This window comes from Melanotaenia boesemani, chromosome 9 (genome assembly GCF_017639745.1).
Source record: "Melanotaenia boesemani isolate fMelBoe1 chromosome 9, fMelBoe1.pri, whole genome shotgun sequence".
Lineage (NCBI taxonomy): Eukaryota > Metazoa > Chordata > Actinopteri > Atheriniformes > Melanotaeniidae > Melanotaenia > Melanotaenia boesemani.
The window spans coordinates 37618455-37642949 of NC_055690.1; the positions used below are offsets into that span (position 1 = coordinate 37618455).

Below are 24495 nucleotides of genomic sequence, written 5' to 3' on the forward strand. Positions count from 1 at the left end.
AGCACGAGAAGCTCTTAACATGTGCGTGCCGGTATGCCGCATTTGTTTACAGGGCTACTGTCACGCGTCAGCCGTGAGACTCGCGCATTTGACTGGCTTCTTACGCTCTGACGCTAAACCTCTGATTTCTCACGCTGAAATACACATCAACAAGCTCATCGAGAGGTTCGGGAGGATTCCCAGTGGGCCGCCTAACTTTTGGGCCGGTGTCCCGGCGTATGTGGAAAAAGCGGCAGCATCGCGTCGCAGCAGCACGGTTCACTCATCGCTCATAGATCAGTCTGACACGCAGTGATGAGGGAGACATTTCAGCTTTATCAACTTCAATGATGAGCAGTTTTTTTTATACAATGGTATTAACTGGCAGTTTTACCAGTTTCCCCTGTCTGAGCCTCATATTTAATTTTTTTTATATATATTTTTTGAATAGAAAACTTTTTTTTTTTTTTTTACAGAACAGAGACTTTATTAGCTATTATACTTATTGTTTTTGGTTGTGTTTGCTTTTCATTCATTGTTAGTGAGACTGAGAGTCCGTTCTAATTATTTTTTTATTTTATTTAAAATTTCTTCCAGTTCCAGTTTAAAAGGTTCTTTAGAAATGAAAGTTTATTTATCTTTGAAAGAGTGTACTTGAATTATTACGGCATTGTAATTATATTAGTTGAAAATGGTCTTAAAATGACAACATTGTCGCTTTGAGCAATATCATTCTTTACCGTGATAATTTCTGAGAAAATTTATCGCACAGCTAAATTTGTTATCGTGACAGGCCTACTAGACGGAACCGACAGGACCTGACAGAACCCAGACAGAACCTGACAATCATGAGACCTGAACTGAGCTTTAGTTGCCGGAAGTTTCTTGAAAACATGTCTCAAGAAGTGTGGGTCCATGTGTGATCAGGTCAACTGGGGGCGGATAGACTCAAGTGGACCACACCTGTCCGGCTGTCTGTGTGCAGCTGTTCTGCAGGTAATTGGCCAAACTGGATCAGAGGACAGGAACAGCTGTTAGCAGGGGTTGCTAACTGAGCTAACTGTTGCTAAGAGGCAAGCAGGACGGACCTGGGTCGGTCCGACGCGTCCTGGTGGATCTAGGAGGAGAACCGCGGTTCAGTTATGAGGTGTGGGTTTCCCGGGTGGGACGCCGGGCTCAGCGGGCGTGTTCACACAGCTGCTGCCGGTAAATCAGCGATACACGAACACCCGTGACTCAACATGTTAGCATGCTAGCAGCGGAGATCGGAGCGGACCAGAAACTGGATCAGACGATTACTCACCATCCACGTGCGATCAGGGGGTGGCTCAGGTCCTCAGCAAGGTCTCCGGTACGCTCTCTGCGCTCGTTACGCGGTTCTGGATGTTTAACGGTTCCGTTTCTGTCGTTAGCCGACATCAGCTTCCTCTGTCGTTCCGCTACGACTCTGCGCCATTTTGGATCTAATGTCCGTTTCCGGGAAGGTCGCGGAAATATGACGTCACAGAAAGCTTTAAATTAAACTGACCGTTTTTTGTTTGTTTGTTTGACTTTTTGACTTTATTGAAAAGAATAGTTGACAACCAATCTGAGGGGTACATTAGATACACAATCATAACATCCAAACAGGCTAGAGGTTTCTTACCTGATCACAATGTGGTGGAGAAAAGTTTCAAACGCCCTTCAAATTTTAAAACAATCAAATATTATCAGGAAATATTTTACAATGAAACATGTAATTTTTTTAAAAAGGCTTTTAAAGGATTAGTTTAGTATTTTCTCTGTGACTGCACCTTTGAAATTGCTCCTCAGGAACTAACAAAGTTAAATTGAATTGAACTAAACTGACCTGAGCTTGAAGATCTAAGAGTGATTCTTAATGCAATATTTCACAGATGCTTGGGGCATGTGGAAACTGTAAGTTTGTATGTTTTAAGTATTTGTGAGGACAGTGATGTTACAGGAGATCAACACATGAGAACCTGATTATGGACGTTGGACAGTTTAATAGGACATTTACCAGCAGCATGAGGACCCATTAGTAAAATGTTAAGAGCACCTAATTTTGTAAAGGCAATGTTGGGAACCCCAAGCTTTCTGAGTTTTGATCCAATTTGTTTTGTTTTGTTTTTTTGTTGTTGTTTTTTGTTTGTTTGTTTGGTTGGTTTTTTTTTGTTTGTTTGTTTGTTTGTTTGTTTTTTCCTGTCCAGCATCCTAACATACAGAACGTGCTCTGTGTGCCATATTTTGTTTGAAAGATTTGCTCTACCAAGGGAGAAATGTTATATACATGGCTGCCCTTGATATTTTTATTATTTTATTGTAATCTTATTTTCTTTAGTCTTTATATATCAGTGTTGAACATGACAGGGAGATAGAGGCAGAGGGAAAAAAGAGAGAAAAGGTCAGGATTAAAATGTGTAAATAACAGTTGTCTATGCTGCCTAAAACGCACCACAAAAACCAATATAAACTACCACAGTACTCCATGATACATGAAGAAAATATTATAATGATGATATGAAAAGTACAGTAGTCATCAAACCTACCTGCAGAGAAATGTACCAACACACAAACATCAGCAACATCTAGTCAGAAGCAGATGGAGAGACGAGCACGTTTGTGAGCATGCACGTGTGAACGTGCGTGTGTCGTCATGCAACGAGGAAGAAATGTGTGCTTGTAAGGGGGCCGTGATCACACCGCACCCCGAAGCATCAGCGGGGACGGGGGGAGCCCGAGGCCCCAAAGGCCCAGCGGGTCCACAGAGCACCAAGCCCAGGACAGCCAAAGCAGACAGAGCAGCGGCCTACTCAGACCAGAGCAGAGGGGCCCCGAGACCGGAGCCTCCTGGCACAACGGGGCAGTTGCAACGGGCAGCACAGGGCGACCCTTACCCTTACAGCCGGGAGAGAGATTTCTCTCCCAGGCAGCCAACTCTGTAGGCGCCCAGCCTCCCCAGGACTACCCATGGGCAGAAGGGCAAAGGCCCGGCCAGTGCCCCGGACACCCACCCATCCCCGGCAGCCCACGCCACCACACCAGGGGACCAGAGAGCCCCATGTTGCACACACATATCCTGGTTGGGCCCAAGGCACAGCGCCCCCACCCACCCCGAAGTTGCCCCTGGCGGGAGGGGAGAGAGCGAGGAGGAGAGCAAACTCCACCCCCCATGAGCCCTAATCCCCCCCACCGCCCACCAGGACCCCCACCGTCCCCCTTCCCCTTGCCCCTCCCTTCGTCCCTATGGACACATCGTAATCCCAAGGGTACCTTCCTGGGATTGGATCAGCCCAACCCCAATGGCATGCCCAGGGCAACCAAGCCTCCCACCGAGGCCCAGGCAGGGTCTTCCAAGTCGTAGGGAGGCAGCCCCCGGTCCACCCCCCCCCCCCCCCCCCCCCCACAACCCCCCCCCCCCCCACCACCACGACGACCTGGCCACCCAGCCCCAGGCCAGGCCCCGGACCCCCGGTCGCCCCCTGGCACGCCCCCAGAGAGCACCAGCCCCCAGGTCACCAAGGCCCCGGATCAAGTCAGGCACACTGTCTACCATCTAATGACCCTCCCAACCACCAACCCAGAGAAACGGCCAGAGCCGAAGAACTTTTGGACAGGTGCACAGAGCCATAAAGCGTGTAGGTAATCATCTGTTGTGTTACCTGTGCACTGTGTGCAGATATCTGAGTGATTAAGACCCATCTTGAACATCCTTTGTCCTGTATAATGCGTTCTATGGAGGACTTTGTATTGTATGAGTTGTAAATTTGGGCTGTCTGTCATATTAAAGGCATTAAGACATATTTGTAGCCAAAATGGTTGACTAGGATTGATGGATAAATCTTTCTCCCATTTCGAAGTAGGTAGGGAATTTGAATCATCTACGTTTAGCATTAATCTGTATATTTTTGAAAGTAATTTGGAATTTGAATCATCTACGTTTAGCATTAATCTGTATATTTTTGAAAGTAATTTGGGGGTACAGAGGTCCATAAAATCTGCTACCATTGGAGGAAGTTCCAGGTCTGTTGGGTGAAGGGGGAATTTTGTGTGTATTATGGTTTTGAGTTGTTGATATTCTAAGAATCTGTTGCTGTTAATCCCATATTGTGATGACAGTGTATTAAAAGATAAAATATTTCTGTTATGGATAATATGTTGAAAGTATTTAATTCCTTTGCTAATCTATTCGTTAAAATTTAGCATATTTTTGTATAGTAGAATATCAGGATTGTTCCAGATGGATGTGAGTTTACATGCAATTCGAGAGACTGTTCAGAGGTCTGACAGCACAGAGATCTGAAGAGAATCTGATAAGAAACACACATGCAGCATCTTTTAAGCAGAATGATCACGTCACAGCACATCCGAATCAGAAATCAGAATCAGAAAGCCTTTATTGTCATTGTAAACCAGAGCATACAATGAGATTAGGGGGTGCTACTCTTTATGGTGCTTGCATCATAATAAAAAGAATATTCAAAAATGTTAAAAATAAAGGCAAAAGGAGGAAATAAATAGAAATAAGATACTTAAAGTAAAATAAAAATATGGTAAGTACTAAAAAGCAGATATATACATATATTTACAATTGAATGTATTGCACTTAGAATACTTATAATGCACAACGCGGTTCGAGTTTCACAGTGGTGTGATACTTGTTGCAGTCTATTTCACATGTGTGTGATGACTCGTCTTGTTGGGTGTGTTCTCCTTATTGTTTGGTTTGTTCATGGGAGTTCAGGGCACTGATGGCTCTGGGGAAAAAGCTGTCCCTGAGTCTGTTTGTACGGGCTTTGTGAGCTCTGTAGCGCCTACCAGAGGGCAGCAGGTTGAACAAGTGGTTGTTAGGGTGGAATGGGTCCTTGACGATGTTTGAGGCTCTGCTGTGGTACCGAGAGCTGGCTATTTGGTCCAGGGGGGGGAGGGGGCACTTGGTGATCTTCTGGGTTAATCACTCTCTGCAGTGCTCTCCTGTCTGCTGCTGTGCACCCAGCGTACCACATTTCATGATTACAGGCGTGAGGGCTATAGGCCTGTAATCATTGAGGCTGTTGATTGTCTGCTTTTTTGGGACTGGGATGATGGTGGCTGATTTCAGGCAGGAGGGAATGATGGCTTGTGACAGAGAATGGTTGAAGATTTTGGTGAAGATGCCCGACAGCTGGTCGGCGCATGCTCTAAGTACCTTCCCAGGAATACCGTCTGGGCCGGCAGCTTTCCTGGGGTTTACAGTCTTCAGCACCCGTCTCACTTCATGTTCCTGGAGTGTTAGTGTACTGCTGTTGGAGTTTGGTAGGTGTAGAGTGGTTGCTGTGGGGTTTACTGCTTCGAAACGGGCAAAGAAGTGGTTAAGTTCCTTTGCTAGGGAAGCATCAGCACCCACAGTGATGGAGCTATTGTTTCTGTAATTTGTGATGTGTTGGATTCCCTGACACATCTTGCTGGGGTTATTTTCAGTGAAGTACTCCTCTATCTTATTTTTGTAGGCCACCTTGGCTGCTTTAATGCCCCTCTTCAGGTCAGCTCTGGCCTCGCTATACAGGGTCCTATCACCAGACCTGAAGGATGAGTTGCGGCGTTCGAGGAGTTCCTGAACTTCACTGGTCATCAAGCGTTTTTGATTAGGGTAGATCCATATCCGTTTTTTGCAACAAGCCCTCCAAATCATACGACCCCATTGTACGTTTGTACATGCCCTCGAATACGGCTCATGGTAACGTTTCTTACATTAGCGCTCCTACTGGTGACAGGAGAGCATTGCGGATTGCGGGGATTTGACCGCGACAGGGGTTTGCCGCGACATCGACGCCAGTTGGAGTAATTAAGGTAAGCACAGTAAATATGTTTTAACATTTAAGAACAAAAGAACACGTTTTGATATTGTTTCGCCATCTAGTGTAGTATCTTCAATTAGTACGCAATATACAATTAACGTCATAAGGGCTACGTTCATTTACAACAACTAGCCAAACGTAATTTTATTTTTAAAGTCAGCGCCTTTTTTGTTGTTTGGCCCTCCAGTGTATTAACTAGAATTACTAGGCGATATAAAATTAAAGGTATAAGAGCAAACGTTTAACAGCAATAACAACAACTAGCCAAAAGTATCTATTTTTCTTTTTTTAAAAGTTAGCTAGCTTGCTAGCATAACAGCTATGTAAATATGACGTTTTTAGAAGGTTTAAGGTCTCTCGCAGGTGAAACCTAGAGATGGAAAAGAGAGACAGATATGACAGATGTACATTGATGACTCCAAGCCGATTTTGAAATGTCATTATCACACTTTACATATTTAATTTCCCAATCAGTACATATTGTCCTAAAGAGAAAGTGTGTATTGAAATTATTGAGTAATATATTATTTTAAAATTGCCCTATGCCAAAAATCAAGCATAAAATTTTTCTGAGAGCTTTAGGTCCTCTGACAGGTCAAAGTGATCATTAGATCACTTAAAATTGTGACACTGTGTGCTGCAAAATAATTATTTTCTTAATAATGTAAAATATTTATCATCCTGTCCAAAACACTGTGTTAAGTAAAAGATGTAAAAACTTAAGAAGGGTGAAATCCTTTCCAAAAGCAATAAAGTCAAGATTTGATGGATGACAAAAGTTTCAGCAACATCTGACGCTGGACTGACAATTGTCATGTACTCATTAATTCTATAACAAGCATTAATTCTTAATTTCAGACCTCTTCTATGCTTATCTTCCTCTACGAGACTATCACGACTATAGTTTGCATGTGTTGACTTGATAAAACTGATTAGTATAGCACTTTGCTTTGAAAACCATGATGTTGGGTACTGTGTTGATAAGATTTTATAAAACATATGACCCTGACCTGTGTCAACAAAATATAAGTGGGTAAAAGACATCCTTATCCTCATGACAGTTCTTTTTGCACAACTACTCATTCAATGCTGAATGTTGCACAGCTTATGTAGCACGCTGCACATTATGTACATAGATTACTTTACTTACTTATATTTTACCTATAGTTTATATTATGTTTACTCTTTTGCATGCTCTTCTTAATTTAGTCTTTCTATATACTTTGAATATTTATGGCATTCGGTGTGGAAGGCAAAGTAAGAATTTCACTGTACAGGGAAACCTGTTTCCTTACTGTGCATGTGACAATAAACGCTTTGAATCTTTGAATCTTATCCCCTGATAACATGTTTGCTTTTCTTATTCCTATTTGTGGTTCTTTCCCCAGATGCCTACACAAAAAGAGTGTGTGATATGCCATAGTGCAATTGGGGTGGCCAGCAAGACCTGCCAGCACTGTGGTGGCAAGCAGCCATATAAGGACAGGCTGGAGAGACAGAAGCAGAAAATAACAGAGGACTGGAAAGAACGGCAGAAAAAAAACTGCAGCATCAACAAAGTCTATGATGCAACTAATTTATTGGTAAGATTTTTTTTCTTTCAGATTGTTATAAAATACTAAATAAAAAAATATCTGATATTGGCATACACATTGCTATATTGCTGTTACTCCACTGACCCTTTCAGCATTCTAACATTTGTTTTTTGACGTACGTTCATTGTGCATGAAATCCTGAGTTCCCAATGTATGTAATACGTTGTAAGCTACATTATATTTCTGTAATACCACATTTGATTTCAGTGAAAAGAAAATCACTAAGTGAACAAAGCATATAAAGATTTTGCACACCCTGTACTAATAAAGCATGCATTTTTAACCAAATTAGGATATTTTCAGTTTTGCATTCGTCAGTGTGCACACTTTGGTTTTAAACTCCACAGACCCCTGGTTTTAGGTTTGTTTAATGCTGTTTTATTATTTTAACTGAATCAACATGTACATGTACCACAAGAATGGTAAATGGACTGTACTTACGTAGCGCCTTTCTACTCGTGTGAGCACTCTAAGTGCTTTACACTACTTGTCCAACACGTTAACACAGTCAGACATTTATGGGGAGGAGGAGCTTACCCATCAGGGTATGATATATCAGGGAAGGATTCATTCACTTTCATACAGAGACTGACACAAGGATACAGAAGCACATGGACTGTTGGAGACGGGAATCAAACCACCAACCGTCTGATTGGTGGTCGACCTGCTCTACTACTCAGACACAGCCACCCAAGCAAAGGGCAAAGTGGGACTATTGCGCCATTATTCTCTACGAATGGCGCAGTTCCTAAATGGGAGGGTGGGGGAGGGTGATTGTTCTTCTTCCTCTGTCCTGCCACCAGAACCAACCGAACCAGTACGCTGTGGGTGTCCCTTTTTGTGTAAAAGGTTGAGCTGCCATGTTGCTTTATGTTTACTTTAGATTTATGTTATAAATCCATGAGGTTATTATAAAGGTCAGCTCTATTTGTCATTAGAAAAGAGCAGAGGAGCAGCAGAATCAATTGTTGTGGTGCAGAGAAATGCACCACATATTGAGGTGGCACTCTGATGATCATACCTAGTTCAGTGTAAATAGATAAAGGCGATGTGAAGAGGTAGCTTAGTTGCTTGCTGTGTTATTACATGATCTCTGTGTAAAAAGGAGCTCCCTTGTTTCAAAACAGCATGTACTGAAAACAGTGAGAGCAGAGAGGGGAGAGATGAATAAGATAATTTTTTAGACAAAGAAAATCAGAAATAGTCTTTGTATGCAAAGTAATACACCACACAAATTTGACCACAGTTGACTATACAACATTCATCTGACTTAACATGTTTCTAATTTTCAGTCTTAAAAATTAGTGTCAACTTTGTTCCAGCTCCACAAATGGGAGCTTTTAGAGAGGCATCCCGTCCTCCTCCTCGCCAGGAGAACCTCCAGTGGCTTTGTAGCAGAGTGCCTTTGTCCTTGGCCATTGGACACAGAGGATGCAAGGGATGCACTTGTCACAATAAAGAAGATTTATGAGAGTCTTCTCAATGGTAATGTACACAAATGTTCATGTCATATTTACACTCAATCCACAGTGAATTCAGGATGAATTTAAAAAGAAGAAATACACACATTTGTTCATATCAAAGTAAAGTTAATATTTCGCCTTTCAACTGTGTCCACGCTGACTAATTGAACATCTACTCTTGATTTATCCCATTGTGGCAAAATGCCTCTTTGAATGGTAGCTACAAGTTTTTCTCTAAACACATGGCAGGTACCGCTAACCTTTTCTGTCCTCAGATAAGATCCCAAGACAAAGGACATGAATTTAGGTTGTGGTGCATGAACATTTTTACTGCATGATCAAAACCAAGGAGCAACATCACTCAAGGCACAATGTCTCCAGCACTCTGAATCATTCTCATACATTCATGTGAATAGTTTAGGGTAAAATTGTAATATCATATTGTAAATATTTCTTCATCATATCTTAGTTGGCATCTTTTACTCTGTGCTCAACAAACATCATGCACTTTTTGCATCTCTCCTTTGCACTCTGGTAGGTTTGCAGCAGTAGTGTGTTACTGGTACTGCTATCCCTTGTTTTAATGATATTTAGTCATACAAACTTAAAGTGAAACTGTTCAACACAGTAGCAGTAACAGAGTCACAGCACAAAGTAGCAGATGTCACACTTTAATTTTATTAGATACAATACATACAATACATGTATGTAAGTCAGATGACTTGGAGTGACAAGACAATGTTGGAGGAATTAAAGTCAAAGTGAAAAACAAAAAAGAAGTTGGTGCACTATGTGTTGCCTGTAGATGTCCACATAATGGCACTTTGGCTGCTCCGTCTTGTTCCTTTGCTCCCATACTGCGAGATGCATTTTTCACAAATTATTAGGTAAGTTCTAACACCTTTATTAAAAAAGGTAGGAACATTATCTCACTGTGGCATCCCTATTCTCTGACAGTGTCTGACAGAGGCATGGCTCAGCCCAGAAACAAGGATATAGTGACCAAAGGGGCCTTTAAGACTTGCTGACTGTCCCTTCTATTTAAAACTACAAAAAGCGGAGTGCTGAACAATTGTGTCTGTGCCTCTGTCTGTCTCTCTGTTGTATTTATCTGCACTTCCTCTGGTCCTGCAGATACAACAGAGGGAGGAAACAGTACAACTCAGGGGACTCAAGGCCTCTACATACTCCGCGAGAAGCAAGAAATTTGTTCTTGTTCTCGAGGCTGCAAAACCGAGAAAAAAGTTCTTGTTTGGCAGGGCATGTCATACTCCGCAAGAAGCAGCGCGAGACGAGGCGGGGATTACTGCGGGGGGGCTCGTCTGTGTCTCTCTATGCAACGAGCCGGTTGACCCGCTTATTTTTTATTTTACATGAAAATTGTTCGGTGACAGTGCAGGACTGTGCACGCGGCAGTATCCGTGTCTTTATGTACCGTGTGTTGGAAACGTTTTTTTACTTTCTCTCAGCCTCGATCAGCTGTTTGTGAAAGCTGTTCACATGTCCGACCAATCACGCAACACGTCTCTGAGCCCCTCGAGAACAAAGTTTGGCCAGCTCGATGTGGCAAGAACTGTCCTCATTCACGTCCGGACCCCCCGCCAGCGAGAACAAAGTTCTCGCTTCTCGTGGAGTAGAGGCCTTCAGTCCCCATTAGATTAGCACTTGGTGAATGCAGATCTCTGGGAAGGCCAAATATTCACTGTGTATTATCTACATCCATATCATTGCTTGTTCTTGTGAAACTTTTTCCTGTATGTCCCTAGTGGAGATTTGCAGACATTTAACATTAAGGTGTGAGTAAGAATATGATTTAAATGAAGCAACAAATCAAACTGTCAATTATTTCTTTGTGCATCTTCAATAGACTTTTGAAAGTAGAGCCTTTGATATATGTATGTTTTTTTTTTTTGCAACTGCTTAAGCCAATATTCACAAAAATTCATGTTTGTTCTTCCCAAAAGTGACGGTGACAACCAGGACGATGGAGACTCCAGCACAGACCAGTGATGGTCCTGCTACAGGCAGCTCCTTTACCCCACCCGTGTCCACCCCACCTGTGTCCATCCCGCCTGTGTCCACCCCCTGTGCTCCTCCTGTGTTCAACCTGCCTGTGTCCACCCTGCCTGTGTCCATCCCGCCTGTGTCCACCCCCTGTGCTCCTCCTGTGTCCATCCCGCCTGTGTCCACCCCGCCTGTGTCCACCCCGCCTGTGTCCACCCTGCCTGTGTCCATCCCGCCTGTGTCCATCCCGCCTGTGTCCACCCTGCCTGTGTCCACCCCGCCTGTGTCCATCCCGCCTGTGTCCACCCCCTGTGCTCCTCCTGTGTCCATCCCGCCTGTGTCCACCCTGCCTGTGTCCATCCCGCCTGTGTCCATCCCGCCTGTGTCCACCCTGCCTGTGTCCACCCCGCCTGTGTCCATCCCGCCTGTGTCCACCCCCTGTGCTCCTCCTGTGTCCATCCCGCCTGTGTCCACCCCGCCTGTGTCCACCTCCCTTACTCCACCAGTGTCTGGCCTCCAGAAGAAAAGAAAATTATGTAGGAATGCAGACATTAGTGGTATGTACAGTATGTCTGTTTTTCTGTGAATCCAAACTGTTTGAATCAACTTTGTCAATCAATTTCAGTGAGATCAGGCTCATTCCATCCTTTTCTCAGATGAAGGAACGGGGTCTGCCTCAATGTGACTTGAAATACATCTCTATAAATGATTGCAAAATGCTACAGTTATTGTACAGCAAGTTATTGAATGATAATATACTAGCTCAGCATAGTTCTTTGGGGGTAAAATGAAAGACGAGTAAGGTATAATCAAGATATCCTTACAGTATTTCTAAGCTTAACACACACATGTTCATGTTTACATGCTGAGAATTTTTGGCCGCTGTGATCATTCCTCATGTTCTTACTATTAATAAAACATTCCTCTGTAATATGACAGTAATGTAGCTAAAATAACTAAAATGTGAGCAGCCAAAAAAAAATTGTTTCCCAAATTTTTCAGAACTTTAAAGGATGCTCTCACATATGCATGACAGTTCAACAAGCTACAAAATGATGCACTGTTGTATTTTAGTAGTGGTCAGATATGAAATCAAAGTATTTTCCAGTTACAATCTTTGTAGTGCAGAATACTCATGATTCTGGTTTAGCCACCCATGAAAAGTGCTACCTAGGAAAATGTACCCCAGATTGTTCTGAACCATAAACTATCATAAAATAATGATAATAAAAAATGATAATCATAGTAACCAATGATTTCCTCATCGTCAACATGTAATTATTGTTGAAAGGCTTCAAAAATCATTACATTAATAATAAAAAAAAAAAAAATCATGGGCAAATGTCCTTATCTCCAAAATGTGCTCCTTCCATGTCATGTTACTGTTACATAATTGAAAACAGGTCCTGTTCAGATATCAGTTACCAATCATTTTTGTTATTAGAAGTGTTAGCATTATTTAGAACTTTTTCCTCATGGCAATATCAAGATGTGAACAGAGAATAAGATGTCTGTTAAGAATTATTACCATCTTTTCATTCATTTCAGAATGCCCCATTCATCAAGGTCTAAGCGTTTTCCCCTACAAAAGGATTCTGAGTCAAAGACTCAGAGAGGTTTGTTCCAAGACATAAGAAATTACTGATGATGAAAATAACTCTTTGGAACCATACCCTGTAATTGTCTGCACAGAAATACGTCAAGGTGCTTTGTTTAAAAGAGGGTGGCAATCTTTAGTCATATTACACTTTTTAATTTGACATTACTTGTGCTTCAGGTTGTATTTGCTGTCCATTTTTCATTTTTGTCACTAATTTTACTTTGTGTCTTGTTAAGGGTTGTGTCGAGGTGTTGGTGGAGTGGCAACCTTGCTCTGGATGGTGTGTATATTATCTGAAGTTTATTGTACTGATGGTGATTGGGTTAGGGAAACAAATATTTTTATCAACTTAATCTTCAATTATAAGCAACTGCAAAGTCTTCTCATCAAGCATTCCACAGAGAGGTCAAATACTGTTTGGGCAGTGTAGTGTATTGTATTTAAATTAAAATACAAAATGAAAATTTAATTGTTTGGTTGAACTGACAGAATCGTGTTCACCTGTGACCAGTCTACATGTTGAAGTTAATTTGGGCAACATACTGAACCAGTTGCCCAATTCCAAATCCAGTTGGTTCTGATGGCGTAGCCCCCAGTGTGTGACTGTGGGTGGATGGATATTCTGGTAGATGGTAGCCTCAGGCTGTGTGAATGGGGCGAATAGTCACTTGCTTTGCAAAACACATTGCATAGTCATCAAGACTTGAAAAGAGCTTTGGTGAGGGTTGTGTTTAATGAAACATCGCTCCACATTTTAAGGAATTGCCTGAACATAAGAGACCAGATTGTGAGACTTCTGAAAAATGGACGAGGTTGCAAGATCATTGGTAGTATGCTTGGGTATTTTGATGATAATAAGAATAACAACAAGAAAGAATTAATATATAACTGAAGACTCCATGCCTCATTAAAAGTAGTTCAGTATCAGCATGGTACATATTTCAAATGTTAGAATGTGACAGTGATACTTTTTACGGTCTCTCTGTCTGTCTTACAGTGGAGCAAAGTGGAAAAACTCCTGGGAGCCCAAAGACAACGTTCTTCCTTAAAAAAAATTGTTAAAATTGTGTTTGTTGTGTTATGTGACACAAATTTGTTTTGGTAAGTTGTTTGTTTTCTGTTGTTGGGAAGGTAATAAACATATTGTTTTACTTTCAAACACTTTGTCATTGTGTTATATTATTGTTGGATGCATTTCATGTAATTCTGGGAAGCATCAGCTCGAGGGCTGATGAATATTGGTACCTGAACAACACAAGCGTGATGAGATACTTTTGGTGCAGTCTTGTCTTTAAAACACTCCAGTTCATGCAAATGAACATAGCTTCTCTCTTAAATCTGTCTGCAAACAGCGCACATCTTTCATCTCTCTGCCTCTCTCCCTCTGCCACTGTCTCTAACTACCTGCCAGTCTCTCACTCTCCACCACTCTCTCTGCCACTCTCTCTTTTTCTCTCTCTCTCTCTACCTCCCTCCCACTAGCAGCTCCCCCAGGTCAGGGCAACGAGAGAAACCCATGATGGCGGAGAGAAAGAGAAGTCAAGGAAAGAAGAAAGTTATCATATGAAGAGCAGCACTTCAATATTCATATCTGGCTAAATGTGTGATAAAATATTTTAAAATAACATACGTGCTGCTGGCTGTGTTCTTTCTGATACATAAATCATTAAATATAATGAAATATTGACCTTGGAACCTTGATTTCAGAATTCAAACAATGTGCTTTATGCACAGTTAGGGAACATAAGGGAGCTCCATGTTTCCACTCTTTCATTACTGGGTGAACTGATTAATTCAGGTGTGTCTAGCCATTGCTGTTGTGATGGCTGAGGTTGAGCACACCCGGATTAATCAGTTCATCCAGTAATGAAAGACAGGAATCAAAGGAGCTGCCTTAAGTTCAGGAAGTAGTGGAGCTGTGCATAGAGCCCACTGAGCCTCTAAATGGCTCTAGAAATCTTAATCTGGGCAAGGCTATGACCATGAAGTATTAAAATCAAACCTTTGTCATAGGACTAATTGAAATACATAAATGGAAAGGTCTTGACCTGTGGAGCAACAAACGTCAGCATGAAGATTCTAAATGGCTCCTGCTTGAAATATTGACCTTTGAACCTTAATTATTTACATAGAATGGTTAGCATTATGGTGATAATGGGGAAATAATTGATGTAAACTGGTCAAAAATTAGAAGTATGATGGTGCATAGGCCAGTCATCAATATGTTAAACACATCTGGTTGGCAAATATCTGTGAAAATGTCATTTTCTGATTTTATCCACGTTGGCCTTGAAAAGGGTGCAAGAAACTATACCTGGAAGGGGCTGGCTTGGAGCAAAGATGAAAAATTTACTTTGTCGTAGGATAACAATGAAGACATCACTGGAAAGGTCTCAACCTAGATAGTAACATATATCAGTATGAAAACTGTGCAAGGTTCCTTCTCCTCAGGAGTGACCTTTGAACCTTGAAAATGTGACATTTTTGAAGGCTTACAGAACAGGAACAAAAAGTGTTACAGATATGGGGTCAACTGTTTTGGAAAGGTCTTGACCTCCACTATCATAACCGAAGGTAATCCAACAGGGGGCGCCACTGTGTTGAGTTAAAACCCATAAAAACATAATTTAACCCTCTAAACAACAAGAAATCTCAAATTTGATTACAAATACATGTTTTCCACCCTCAAAAACCCACGGAGAACCTACAATCTTCCTTGTAATCTTACCACATAATAGGGAAAACAGTTCAGAACTACAAAACATGTGGCGCACCACGCTTCTCCATATTGCAACTCTGTACAAATTGTAGTTCCTTAAGTATTCTTCCGGGTTAGGTTTAGGGTTGTCACATTAGGGTTTCGAAATTATCTATGTACTCATTTTTCAACATAAAAACTCAAACTACATCGTATATTTTTGTATTTTGATTAATTTGCTGACATGAAAACATTTACATAAACATTAAATAATGCTATTTTAGCACTTATTCCAGTCGCTCTGTTTCGCAGTCTACAGAGGGTATGTTCAATGGCAGAACGGATTCAGCAACGTTTCAAAACAGAACTTCGGGGCTCGTAACTTGGATCTATTTTTGTTGTTGAGTAAAAAAGTGGTTTAAAGTTTGTTTAAATATAATGTGGCTTCCTACCGAGAGGGTGCTCCATACAAGTTAATCAATCAGATCGCTTAATAATAAACGTGTTAGCTAAACGTTGCCGCTTGTGAACATGCTACAAGGGTGCAAAGACACACCAGAAATATAGCGTCTCTGTCCCCATTCTTCCTTGTGTAGTTTGTATCGATGTCGTCGCCAATTCGCCTGTACAACATGTAGACTATGCTTAATTTTCCTTTTTTTTATTGTGCAAATGAACTCAAACTTGAGATGTTTTTAAATTTAACAGATGGATTTAAAACAAGACACAGTAGATGTGGAGTAAACTGGCATGTATTTATTCCAGATGTAACTGTTTACATGTACACATTTCATAGAAAATAAAATAACAATAACTTCTCCTCCAGACATATTCAGCATGTAATAACTGCATGACCCACACATGTCCAAATGTATTGATGCCAGGGGCGGACTGGCCATTGGGAATACCAGGAGTTTTCCAAGTGGTCCGACAGCCAGAGAGAGAGAAAAAAAAAACAAAAGTTTCAGAGAAATTGCTCATACGTTCAGTCATCTGTGGCAGCTGATGCACAACCTGCTCTACGTGACGTACTACATTTCTTCATCTGAAAGTTCTGAACTGCTGTAATCCTCTTCAAAGTCCTCCAGATCTTCTTCCAACACGTTAAAAACACCGGGGTCTGTGTCTACACGGGCATAGGTGCTGGTGACAGCACTCAGTTTCTTCTGAAGAATGTCTTTCTTCTGTAGAAGACAGCAGTGCAGTCCCCTGTATCCAGCCTCTGTCATATCTGTAGGAGTAGCTTGAGTGAAAATTGAAGAATGAAATTTAAAAATAGGCAGATAAAGTTGGAAACAGGTAATGCCATGGTCCTTTTAGAATATAATAGAATATTTGTAGAACATACTGTGACAGGAGGGTTAATACCTCCTCGCCACTAGATGGCACTGTGCTGCCAGCACCACCACTTATTAAAGTGGTGGTGCTGGGGGAGTATAAAAGCACAGGGGATAGGAAGCTTAGGAATTCGCTTCCTCTTTGCCTGGTGGCTGCAGTGGCAGGTTGGCGTGGCTGGGTGCAGGAGGACATTCCGAAAGGGTAAGCCGCAACTAATATCCATCTTAGCAGAAGTATAGGCTAACTTGCTAACTAGGCCTCCCACACTCGCAGCTGTGGGCAAGCGCGGTTGTGGACAGGAGTGATCGCGCTGCTGCTGGTACCTGGATGTGGTGAGTAGGGATGGTGAAAGCGAGGCCTCATGAATCATCGAGCCAACTTTGAACCAAATGCTTGAAAATGGCTTAGTGTTCTGAATCATTTGACCAAACCAAAGAGCTCCATCTGCTGGCTGTGGGTGTCTGATGTATCAGAAGGACAGCGTTGACACCTCACATCTGTCATTCCTATCTGAACTTTGAATACGTGTTCAATAAACGATACGTAATCTACCATCCAAGTGAATATTTATTTTCTGTTGTTCATATAAATAACAAGGAGGGGTATTAGGTAACATTTGTTTAGGTAACAGAATTGTGGTGTAACTTAAGTAAACCAATCTGTAATGATAGTAGTTACTCAGTGGGAAGGCATGAGGGAAGGAGTGTTTGTGCGACGGGTATAGTGACTGTGTTATTTAATACAGTTGTAATAAAATTGTTTACTGTTTTATGTGTCTTATTATTTATAATAGATATTGCAAATGCGTGTTTTTATCTACCTCCTGAGTTGTTTTCTTTTGTTTAGCTGATCGTTGTTAAATGTGGAACAACAGTTTATAGCACACTGCACATTTATGTACATAGATTATTTACTCAGTTTTTTTTATCGTCTATCTAGTTTTTTTTTTTTTCAAATTGTTTATTTTTATTTTATAATGTTTTATGGCATTCAGGTTGGACGGCAAAGTAAGATTTTCATTGTTCAGGGGAAACTTGTTTCCTTACTGTGCAAATGACAAAGACACTTTGAATCTTGAAATGTATTATGAGAAAAAAAACTTTGGAAACTGATGTGTCATAGATTTTTACTTAAAAACGTATTTTCTGTTAGGCTTCAATCTGCTCCTCTTCTGGCACACTACCTTTCCAGCTTTGGAGAGGTTGCACCTGAAAGAAACACAAGAACAAAATTGTAATTAACCACGTTTAAAAACATTAAATTGTGGTGCTGATGGTGATCAGAAACCAGCTTGGTGTCTAAGGTCCTGCAGGTTGTGGTTTTTCCTCTGCAGCTGTAGACTGAGACGTTTCCTCAGATGCTTCTCGTTGAAGTTTATGATTAACTTTAAAGTCTGCTCTTTGCAAGGCTATTTAAAAAACATCTATATAAAGAAAGGGGAATTAAGCTTACCTGTGATGTTGAAGGCACCGCCTGCTCCGTCCTTCTTTCATACTCCGAGCTTCTTCAGCAGTTACTCTGGCAACGGCGTCTCGCGCAGACGTTTGTTTCCCCAAATCTCTAAAAGCTAAATGTGATTCAATATAAGCTCATGCTGATGTGATGCTTTTCCTAAATTTGTTTTCAAAATGCAATGTCGCACAATCGCTACAGAATCTCCTCTCAAAAACCCGCGATCTCCTCAGCGTTTGGAATCTGAGAGATTGACAAGCCCGGTCCCTTCAAAGATCCCGCGCTGATGACGTAACGAGGCCTCGTTTGGTCTATCACGTGACATTTGGCATGCTGAATCAATGCTCAGAAACAATGCTCACAACACTTCCGTGTCACATGCTCGACACGTGATCAAGCAGACCGCTCGAGCATAACATCCCTAGTGGTGAGTCTGCCCTGTCATAAGTTTTGCACCAGTGAAGATTGTTTTAATCACTCCTGTGTGTGTGTGTGTGTGAGCAGGAGTATAGCCGCAGGGATTGCACCATTGGCTGCCCCTCCTCCTCTACCCCGGATAACACGGCGCGTTGCCGGCACGGATACAGGTGGCGACTCGGCGGAAGTGATCATCGGCAGCCCTGCTGTTCTGGCGTGCCTGAACTGATTACACTGGACGGATTATTCTGGACTTGTGGCGCTGAAGTTTACCTTTTATTTGTTGTCCTGCTTGATGGCATATTTCTACTAGATTTTAGTTTAACTGTCGGTGGCGTACTTTTAATTCTGTGTTTTGTGTACAGGTGCTGTGGGCTCCGAGCAACATTCCCCTCCCTGGTGGTGGTCGTTTGAGCACGGTTGATGTGTCTACACTGGTGGTTTGGTTTGAGTTTGTCTTGTTTTCCCCTATTTGGTTAATGTTGGGAATGGTTGCCCTCCCCACAACCTGTGTCTTTAGTTTTATTGTTAAATACCCGCCGACAGTTTATTTTATTTTGATTGTTTAAATAAAGATTATTGTGAATTGGAACGGACTCTGCTCATGATATAAACCTAGCTATTACTTTTAAGAGCCAGAAGGTTCCCGGGGGTGAAATTCCCCTGGGTGGCGTTGTCACATTCTTATCAACGAAGCTACTTATTAAGGCCCTACCCTCGTCATGCCACAATACTATGGTTCTTGATGTTCTCTTCAGTGTGATGGAGGAGGTTGTCCAGTTTGTCCAATGCCTTTCTCAGGTACTGATAATGTTGAGTCATCTCCTTCACAAGGATTGGTTTCTCCTCTTCCATGCGCCTGACCAGCATGACCTGGTCAAAAAGTCGCCTCTTCAAACGGAGACTCACCACTATTTTGAAAAAAAAAAAAAAAGAACAGATGGGAATCAATCAAAACTTTTCAACATGTTCTACCAGAATTTTCAGTATTGATCATTATGTGGCCCACTAATTTTTAATGGGCTCTATGCACAACTCCACTACTTCCTGAACTTAAGGGAGCTCCTTTGTTTCCTGTCTTTCATTATTAGACAGACTGATTAATCCAGGTGTGCCAGACCTCATTAAATGGCCAGACACACCTGGATTAATCAGTTCATCCAGTACTGAAAGACAGGAAACAAAGGAGCTGCCTTAAGTTCTTGAAGTAGTGGAGTTGTGCATAGAGCCCATTGGTCGTCTTATACCAATATCCACAGCTTAATATTAACATGAACACACTTATACCTACTACTTAGATTAATGGTCACCAACAAGCACACAAATGGTACCACTTTGCTTACCATCTCCTTGTGCCTCCCAAGGGAGAACGACTTCATCAGAGAGACTGCATGCTGCTTCTGAGTCAATTTTGTCTTCATCGGCAGCAACTGTGTTGTATTGGACGATCTTCTCTCTGAGTTTCTTTTTGAGCTCACCCAGTCTCCTCCGTTTCCGTTGCCTCATTTGATTGCTGTCTGTTATATTAAAAAAGTATTAAGAACAACAAACAAGCATTAGTTAAGTGATGCAAAACTAAATACCATTTTGTCGGTAGAGATCATGCTTCTTCCTTCTGAGGGAATAGATGATCTCATCAATCTCTCTCTGGAGTTCTTCCTGGCTACTATGAGCACCATGTTTCCCTTGAAAAACACAAATAAGCAGAGATGGAAAACCAAACGTAGCCAAATGAATGACAGTACCAATCTGACACACCGGCAACCGTGTTACATACCAGTGGCTGCCCACTGCTTCACATCCTCAATCCACTGTTCTGTGTCCTCCAAAGTGATGTTGAGGTCATGCTGGAGATGCTGAAGATTTGCTGCTTCCTTTTCTGCTCTGTGTAATCTATTTATGTTTTCAGAAGAAAAAATACAATGCAAGAATAATTTTTATTCAATTGTCTATCTGCTGTTGAAAAACGCTCAATACTTTTCAGTCTACATGTCAAAGTATTCTTGGAAAAGATATTGAACCCCATATTGCTGTGTGTGTGAATGATAATCTGATGAGCAGGTGGCACATTGTACAGTAGCCTCAGCCACCTTTGTATGAATGTGTGAATGAGGTGAATGTTGATTAGCCTTGTATACGTTTAGGTTGGTTAAAAAGACTACAAAGTTTTGCTATGTAAATGCTTGAAATGACAAATGTAAATGTTAAAATACTAAAATACAGTGTAGACGTCTTACTTTAACAAATCGCTTCGCCAGTGTCTTGTGTAGACTCTCCACCTTCCTGTTGTTCCATCCCATGGCAAGCATTGTTATCATATCGGCTCTCCCTGTAAAATAGAAAATATGTCAATTCAAGCAGTGTCAAAGCATGCCTTTTTTTAATTTTTATTTTTTTTAAACCAACCTGACTTGGTCATGTATTTTGTGGTCAGAGCTGCCCTTGAGAGAAAGCTGTTCACTTGCTCCACCTCCTCACCAACAGTATTTCCTGCACCATCCTGGTTTCTGCCACCCCACCTCACCTGCTCGAAAATAAAACAAACAAACACACAAATATATGCACGAGTTATAAACTTTCTGTATTTACTTTCTTTCCTACACACCAGATATACTGTATCTGATCAATATGTGGACTGACTGTTCTCACATGATTTATAGTAATGAATTTGGTCAGACTTGGAATTTTTCTAGTGTGAAAAGAAACTTTTAACTTGCACACTGTACCACACATTTGCCAGTGTGAGCCTTGGCATGCATTACAGACAGAAAAGGCCTCATCTCTGTCAGTGGTTGGAGCTCTGACAACTTCTCTGCCATCTTCTCCAAGTATGGCCAATACCTGTAATGAGAAAACCACTTAAGTGTTTGGGGTGCATACTGACATAATGATAAGGAGACAAATCGGGGGAGGTCACCAGTAAAAACTCTATTACCAACCACAGACAAACATGTAGCAAAATAAATGCTAATGCTAATAATACCTTGTATCTGCTGGACACAGAGGTGATACCAAATAAGCCATATCAACTTTCTACAGCCATAATGTCCCAAAGGTATGATTTTAGGCCTGTTGTGCCAAGCTAAAATGAGTTAATACAGTGTAGAAAACCGATTCAAGCTTCAGGTATGGTAAGGGTTAAGATCACCTGCAAGTGAGGTCCATACAAAAGAATTTGATGTTTGCAGCCTGAGCCAACTCCTTCTGCAGGAACAGTGGGTAAGCATAAATTCCTCCACGGTAGTGATTCAAGCCTTGTAGCAAGATTCCGTGTCTGCAAACGGCAATTTCCAGGCCCTCCTCGTCCACCTTGGCCCTGAACTTCTGGGAGGTTTCTCGCCCTGCAGTAAAAGTTGCCGGCCCACATACATCATGACCAGTTCTCTGAAAGGAGACAAACTGTTACATGTAGCCCGGAGACAAGTAAAAAATAAAGACGAAGGGGTAGGTGGTTGGATAAAACCTTACAATCGTCATCTGGCTTCTTGTCTGATCCACAAAGGCAGACACTTGGGCATCTTGTGCAATGAACAGGCCATCAAAAAGAGATTGTTCATCTGTCCTGTTAAATAAGAGGAATTTCCTTATTTTATTACAACCTTTATGTCACCTGTGGAAATGAAAGCTGAAAGTTGGCATAAAGCGAGTAGTTAAATATTGGTTTACTGTAAGGGTAAAGCTGTTGGGTGTGGATTAGGGCTATGGAACGGATACAAAAAGTTCCCGAACAAATTAATGGATTGTTGTCATGGAACTGTGATATTACAACCACGTTATGAACAGGGCTATAATACATCTGACCAAGTGTAAAAATATCTATATCTATATCCAGTGGCGGTTCTAGGAATTTTTCACAGGGGTGGCCAAGGGGTGGCTTAGGGATTTCCAGAGGTGGCCACATTAAAAATGTGCATGAAAACATGCACGTTTTCATATGCAATAATATTCAACCAATATATGCTAAAATCATTCAAATATCTTCAAAATATTTTAAAGCAACATTGTAAGGCCCTTGAATGTAAAAAATATTGTACTAAACTGTAAATAAACCAAGTATCTGCAGTCATATCAGTAAAAACTATAAAAAGAGCTGAAGACAGGGGCCTTTTACCTAGAAGTGGGCTGTTGTGAAACAAAAGATTAAATGGAATGGGTAAATGGAACTGTACTTGTAGAGCGCTTTTCTAGTCATGTGACTACTCAAAGTGCTTTAACATGACATGTCTTATTCACCCAGATATTGTAACATACGTGGTGCTAGTAACTAACATTCAGGCACATATAGGGTTCAGTGTCTTGCCCAAGAACACTTCGACATGTAGTGGAGTGGATCATATATATCAACTTGTCAAATGATATCAGTTCTGCTGCTGCCCTGCTCAGCTTGAGCAGTGAGTACTTCACTCTTAAAAATAGTTAGGCATATTCATGAAGTACAAGAGCTTGAAAGGCGATCATATGAGCTACAAACTTCTCATGTTAAAAAAAATAAACAAACAAAACAGCATTCACACATGAAGAGGAAACTGGTGTGACATCTTTGGACAATCCTGTTTTTTTTGTTTGTTTTTTTTTTTTTTCCACACTTTCTTACTGAAAATTTCTCGTTTTATCAGTTCATTTTTATTGCAAGTTATTTGAAAAAGCATTTAGTTACACATGTCCCGACATGTTTAATAACGCGCATTTCGCGCTGTTGTGCTTTAGCATGATGCACTTCAGAGCCGCAGCCAGTGTTACTAGTTTGCCAAATGCAGTACAAGTTAGTATCTACGTTTGCTGAATGGTAGACTCCTCCCTCTGTGCTAAAAGTCGGGCAAAAATCTAATTTGTCAACAGGCTCACCAAAAACAAACCCAAGGCACTCCGGAGGGAAAAATTTTTTTTTAAAGCCTTAATTGATCATGGCAAAGCAGTGAAAACCGACGCATTGCGACCCTCTGCCATGATCAATTAGGGCTTTAAAAAAAGCCTTTGGTCTATTTTTGGTGGACCCGCAGACAAATTGGATTTTTGCCTGACTTTTACCACGGAGCGAGGAGTCTACCATTCAGCAAACATAGATACCAACACACCCCAGCATCCAAACGAGTTTTACAGTACAAGCTAGTGTTACTAGCCAAAAACGTAAGCACTGTAGTAGGCTTAAAAGTAAAGCAAACATTCAAAAAAAATTTATTACAGCAGCAAACCAAAAAGTAGCAAAGGACTGGGAAAATTGACTTACCATGAGTAAACTGTAGATAAAAATAAAAAAAAAACTGCTGCCGCCCACCGATCCTGTGCACCTGTTGCGTCCAAGTCCTGTCCGGCCGGTAAATTTCTGGAAGCTCAAATGGATGCAAACCAATGAGCTTCAAAGATCTTTGGGGTGGCATCAGGGGTGGCCAATCAAACCTTGGGGGTGGCACCGGCCCCCCTAGCCACCCTATTGAAACCGCGTATGTCTATATCCATTTACTACATCAAATGTGGCCTGAAAGTATCAACTAAAGAGTAATGCTGAACATTCAAGGCTTTTCTACATAGTTACTTTGAATGTGTTATATTTTAGGATTATAATCATGAATTACAATATTGCAATTATGTGGTTATAAACTTTGTTTTCTGACTGTCCAGAAAGATTTTCAAATTAGAATAATAATTTTAGATGCCATGAATGATGGAATATGAATTGTATGTACATTGAAATATATTTTTCTTAGCAATGAGGTTCATTATAGTTAATATATCAATTACAAAGATTAGTCTGCTAACCCTTTGGATTTCTTAAAGCGGTACTGCTTTCTGTTACCATCTGCAGCTATGGCAAGCATGTCTGGTGTGCAGGCAGGGCACTTGAAGGGCTCAACCTGACACAGATGCTCTTTCTTCCAGTTGCAGAAGGCAAATTCACGATACACCCTGTGGAATGTATCACTGCATATACTGCCATTCTGAAAACGAGGATGGTATTATTTTGGTTAATTAAAAACTTTGCAGTTTGGAATTCAAATTTTCGAATTACAAGAGTTCTTACCCGTCCTGTGCAATGTGCCCGATGTTCAAGCATTCTTATAAATGCTTTTTGGGACGTAGCTGGGCTGGCCAACTTCATCTGTTCAAATGATGC

The 24495-nt window shown here is 41.3% G+C and overlaps 3 protein-coding genes and 3 long non-coding RNA genes across 11 annotated transcripts in view; 3 read left to right on the top strand and 3 right to left on the bottom strand.

The window, feature by feature from the left end:
* atg16l1 (ATG16 autophagy related 16-like 1 (S. cerevisiae)) overlaps window positions 1-1454 on the bottom strand; it is a 58520-nt gene extending 57066 nt beyond the window's left edge. For 5 of the 6 annotated variants that reach the window (XR_006011470.1, XR_006011468.1, XR_006011469.1 and 2 more), the window contains exon 1: window positions 1283-1453. Coding sequence is in view for 3 of the 6 variants with exons in the window: in XM_041994223.1 (XP_041850157.1) it covers window positions 1283-1285 (3 nt within the window). In the remaining 3 variants the exon portion in view is untranslated. Of the gene's footprint in view, window positions 1-1282 lie in introns of all 6 variants that reach the window. The other variant, XM_041994224.1, reaches the window with a different exon arrangement.
* A 4178-nt stretch (window positions 1455-5632) lies between these two features.
* Window positions 5633-12052, top strand: LOC121645556 (probable pathogenesis-related protein ARB_02861). Its single transcript, XM_041994045.1, has 5 exons — window positions 5633-5808; window positions 7205-7399; window positions 8734-8896; window positions 10839-11056; window positions 12029-12052. The coding sequence occupies exons 2-5, from the start codon at window positions 7205-7207 to the stop codon at window positions 12050-12052; spliced, it is 600 nt and encodes a 199-aa protein (XP_041849979.1). The 5' UTR covers window positions 5633-5808.
* A 145-nt stretch (window positions 12053-12197) lies between these two features.
* On the top strand, window positions 12198-13693 carry LOC121645649. Its single transcript, XR_006011471.1, has 3 exons — window positions 12198-12494; window positions 12715-12758; window positions 13476-13693. It is a non-coding gene; the product is annotated as an uncharacterized LOC121645649 (long non-coding RNA).
* Window positions 13694-16113: 2420 nt separating this feature from the next.
* Window positions 16114-21478, bottom strand: LOC121645645. Its single transcript, XM_041994233.1, has 5 exons — window positions 21182-21478; window positions 19967-20036; window positions 19727-19900; window positions 19118-19294; window positions 16114-16419 (listed from the first exon to the last, which is right to left on the bottom strand). The coding sequence occupies exons 1-5, from the start codon at window positions 21200-21202 to the stop codon at window positions 16208-16210; spliced, it is 654 nt and encodes a 217-aa protein (XP_041850167.1). The 5' UTR covers window positions 21203-21478; the 3' UTR covers window positions 16114-16207.
* On the top strand, window positions 16603-18789 carry LOC121645652. The gene is made up of 3 exons (XR_006011474.1): window positions 16603-16715; window positions 16788-16846; window positions 18471-18789. It is a non-coding gene; the product is annotated as an uncharacterized LOC121645652 (long non-coding RNA).
* Window positions 21479-21703: 225 nt separating the features above from the next.
* LOC121645650 lies at window positions 21704-24160 on the bottom strand. The gene is made up of 3 exons (XR_006011472.1): window positions 24141-24160; window positions 21852-21945; window positions 21704-21767 (listed from the first exon to the last, which is right to left on the bottom strand). It is a non-coding gene; the product is annotated as an uncharacterized LOC121645650 (long non-coding RNA).
* Between the last annotated feature and the right edge of the window lie 335 nt (window positions 24161-24495).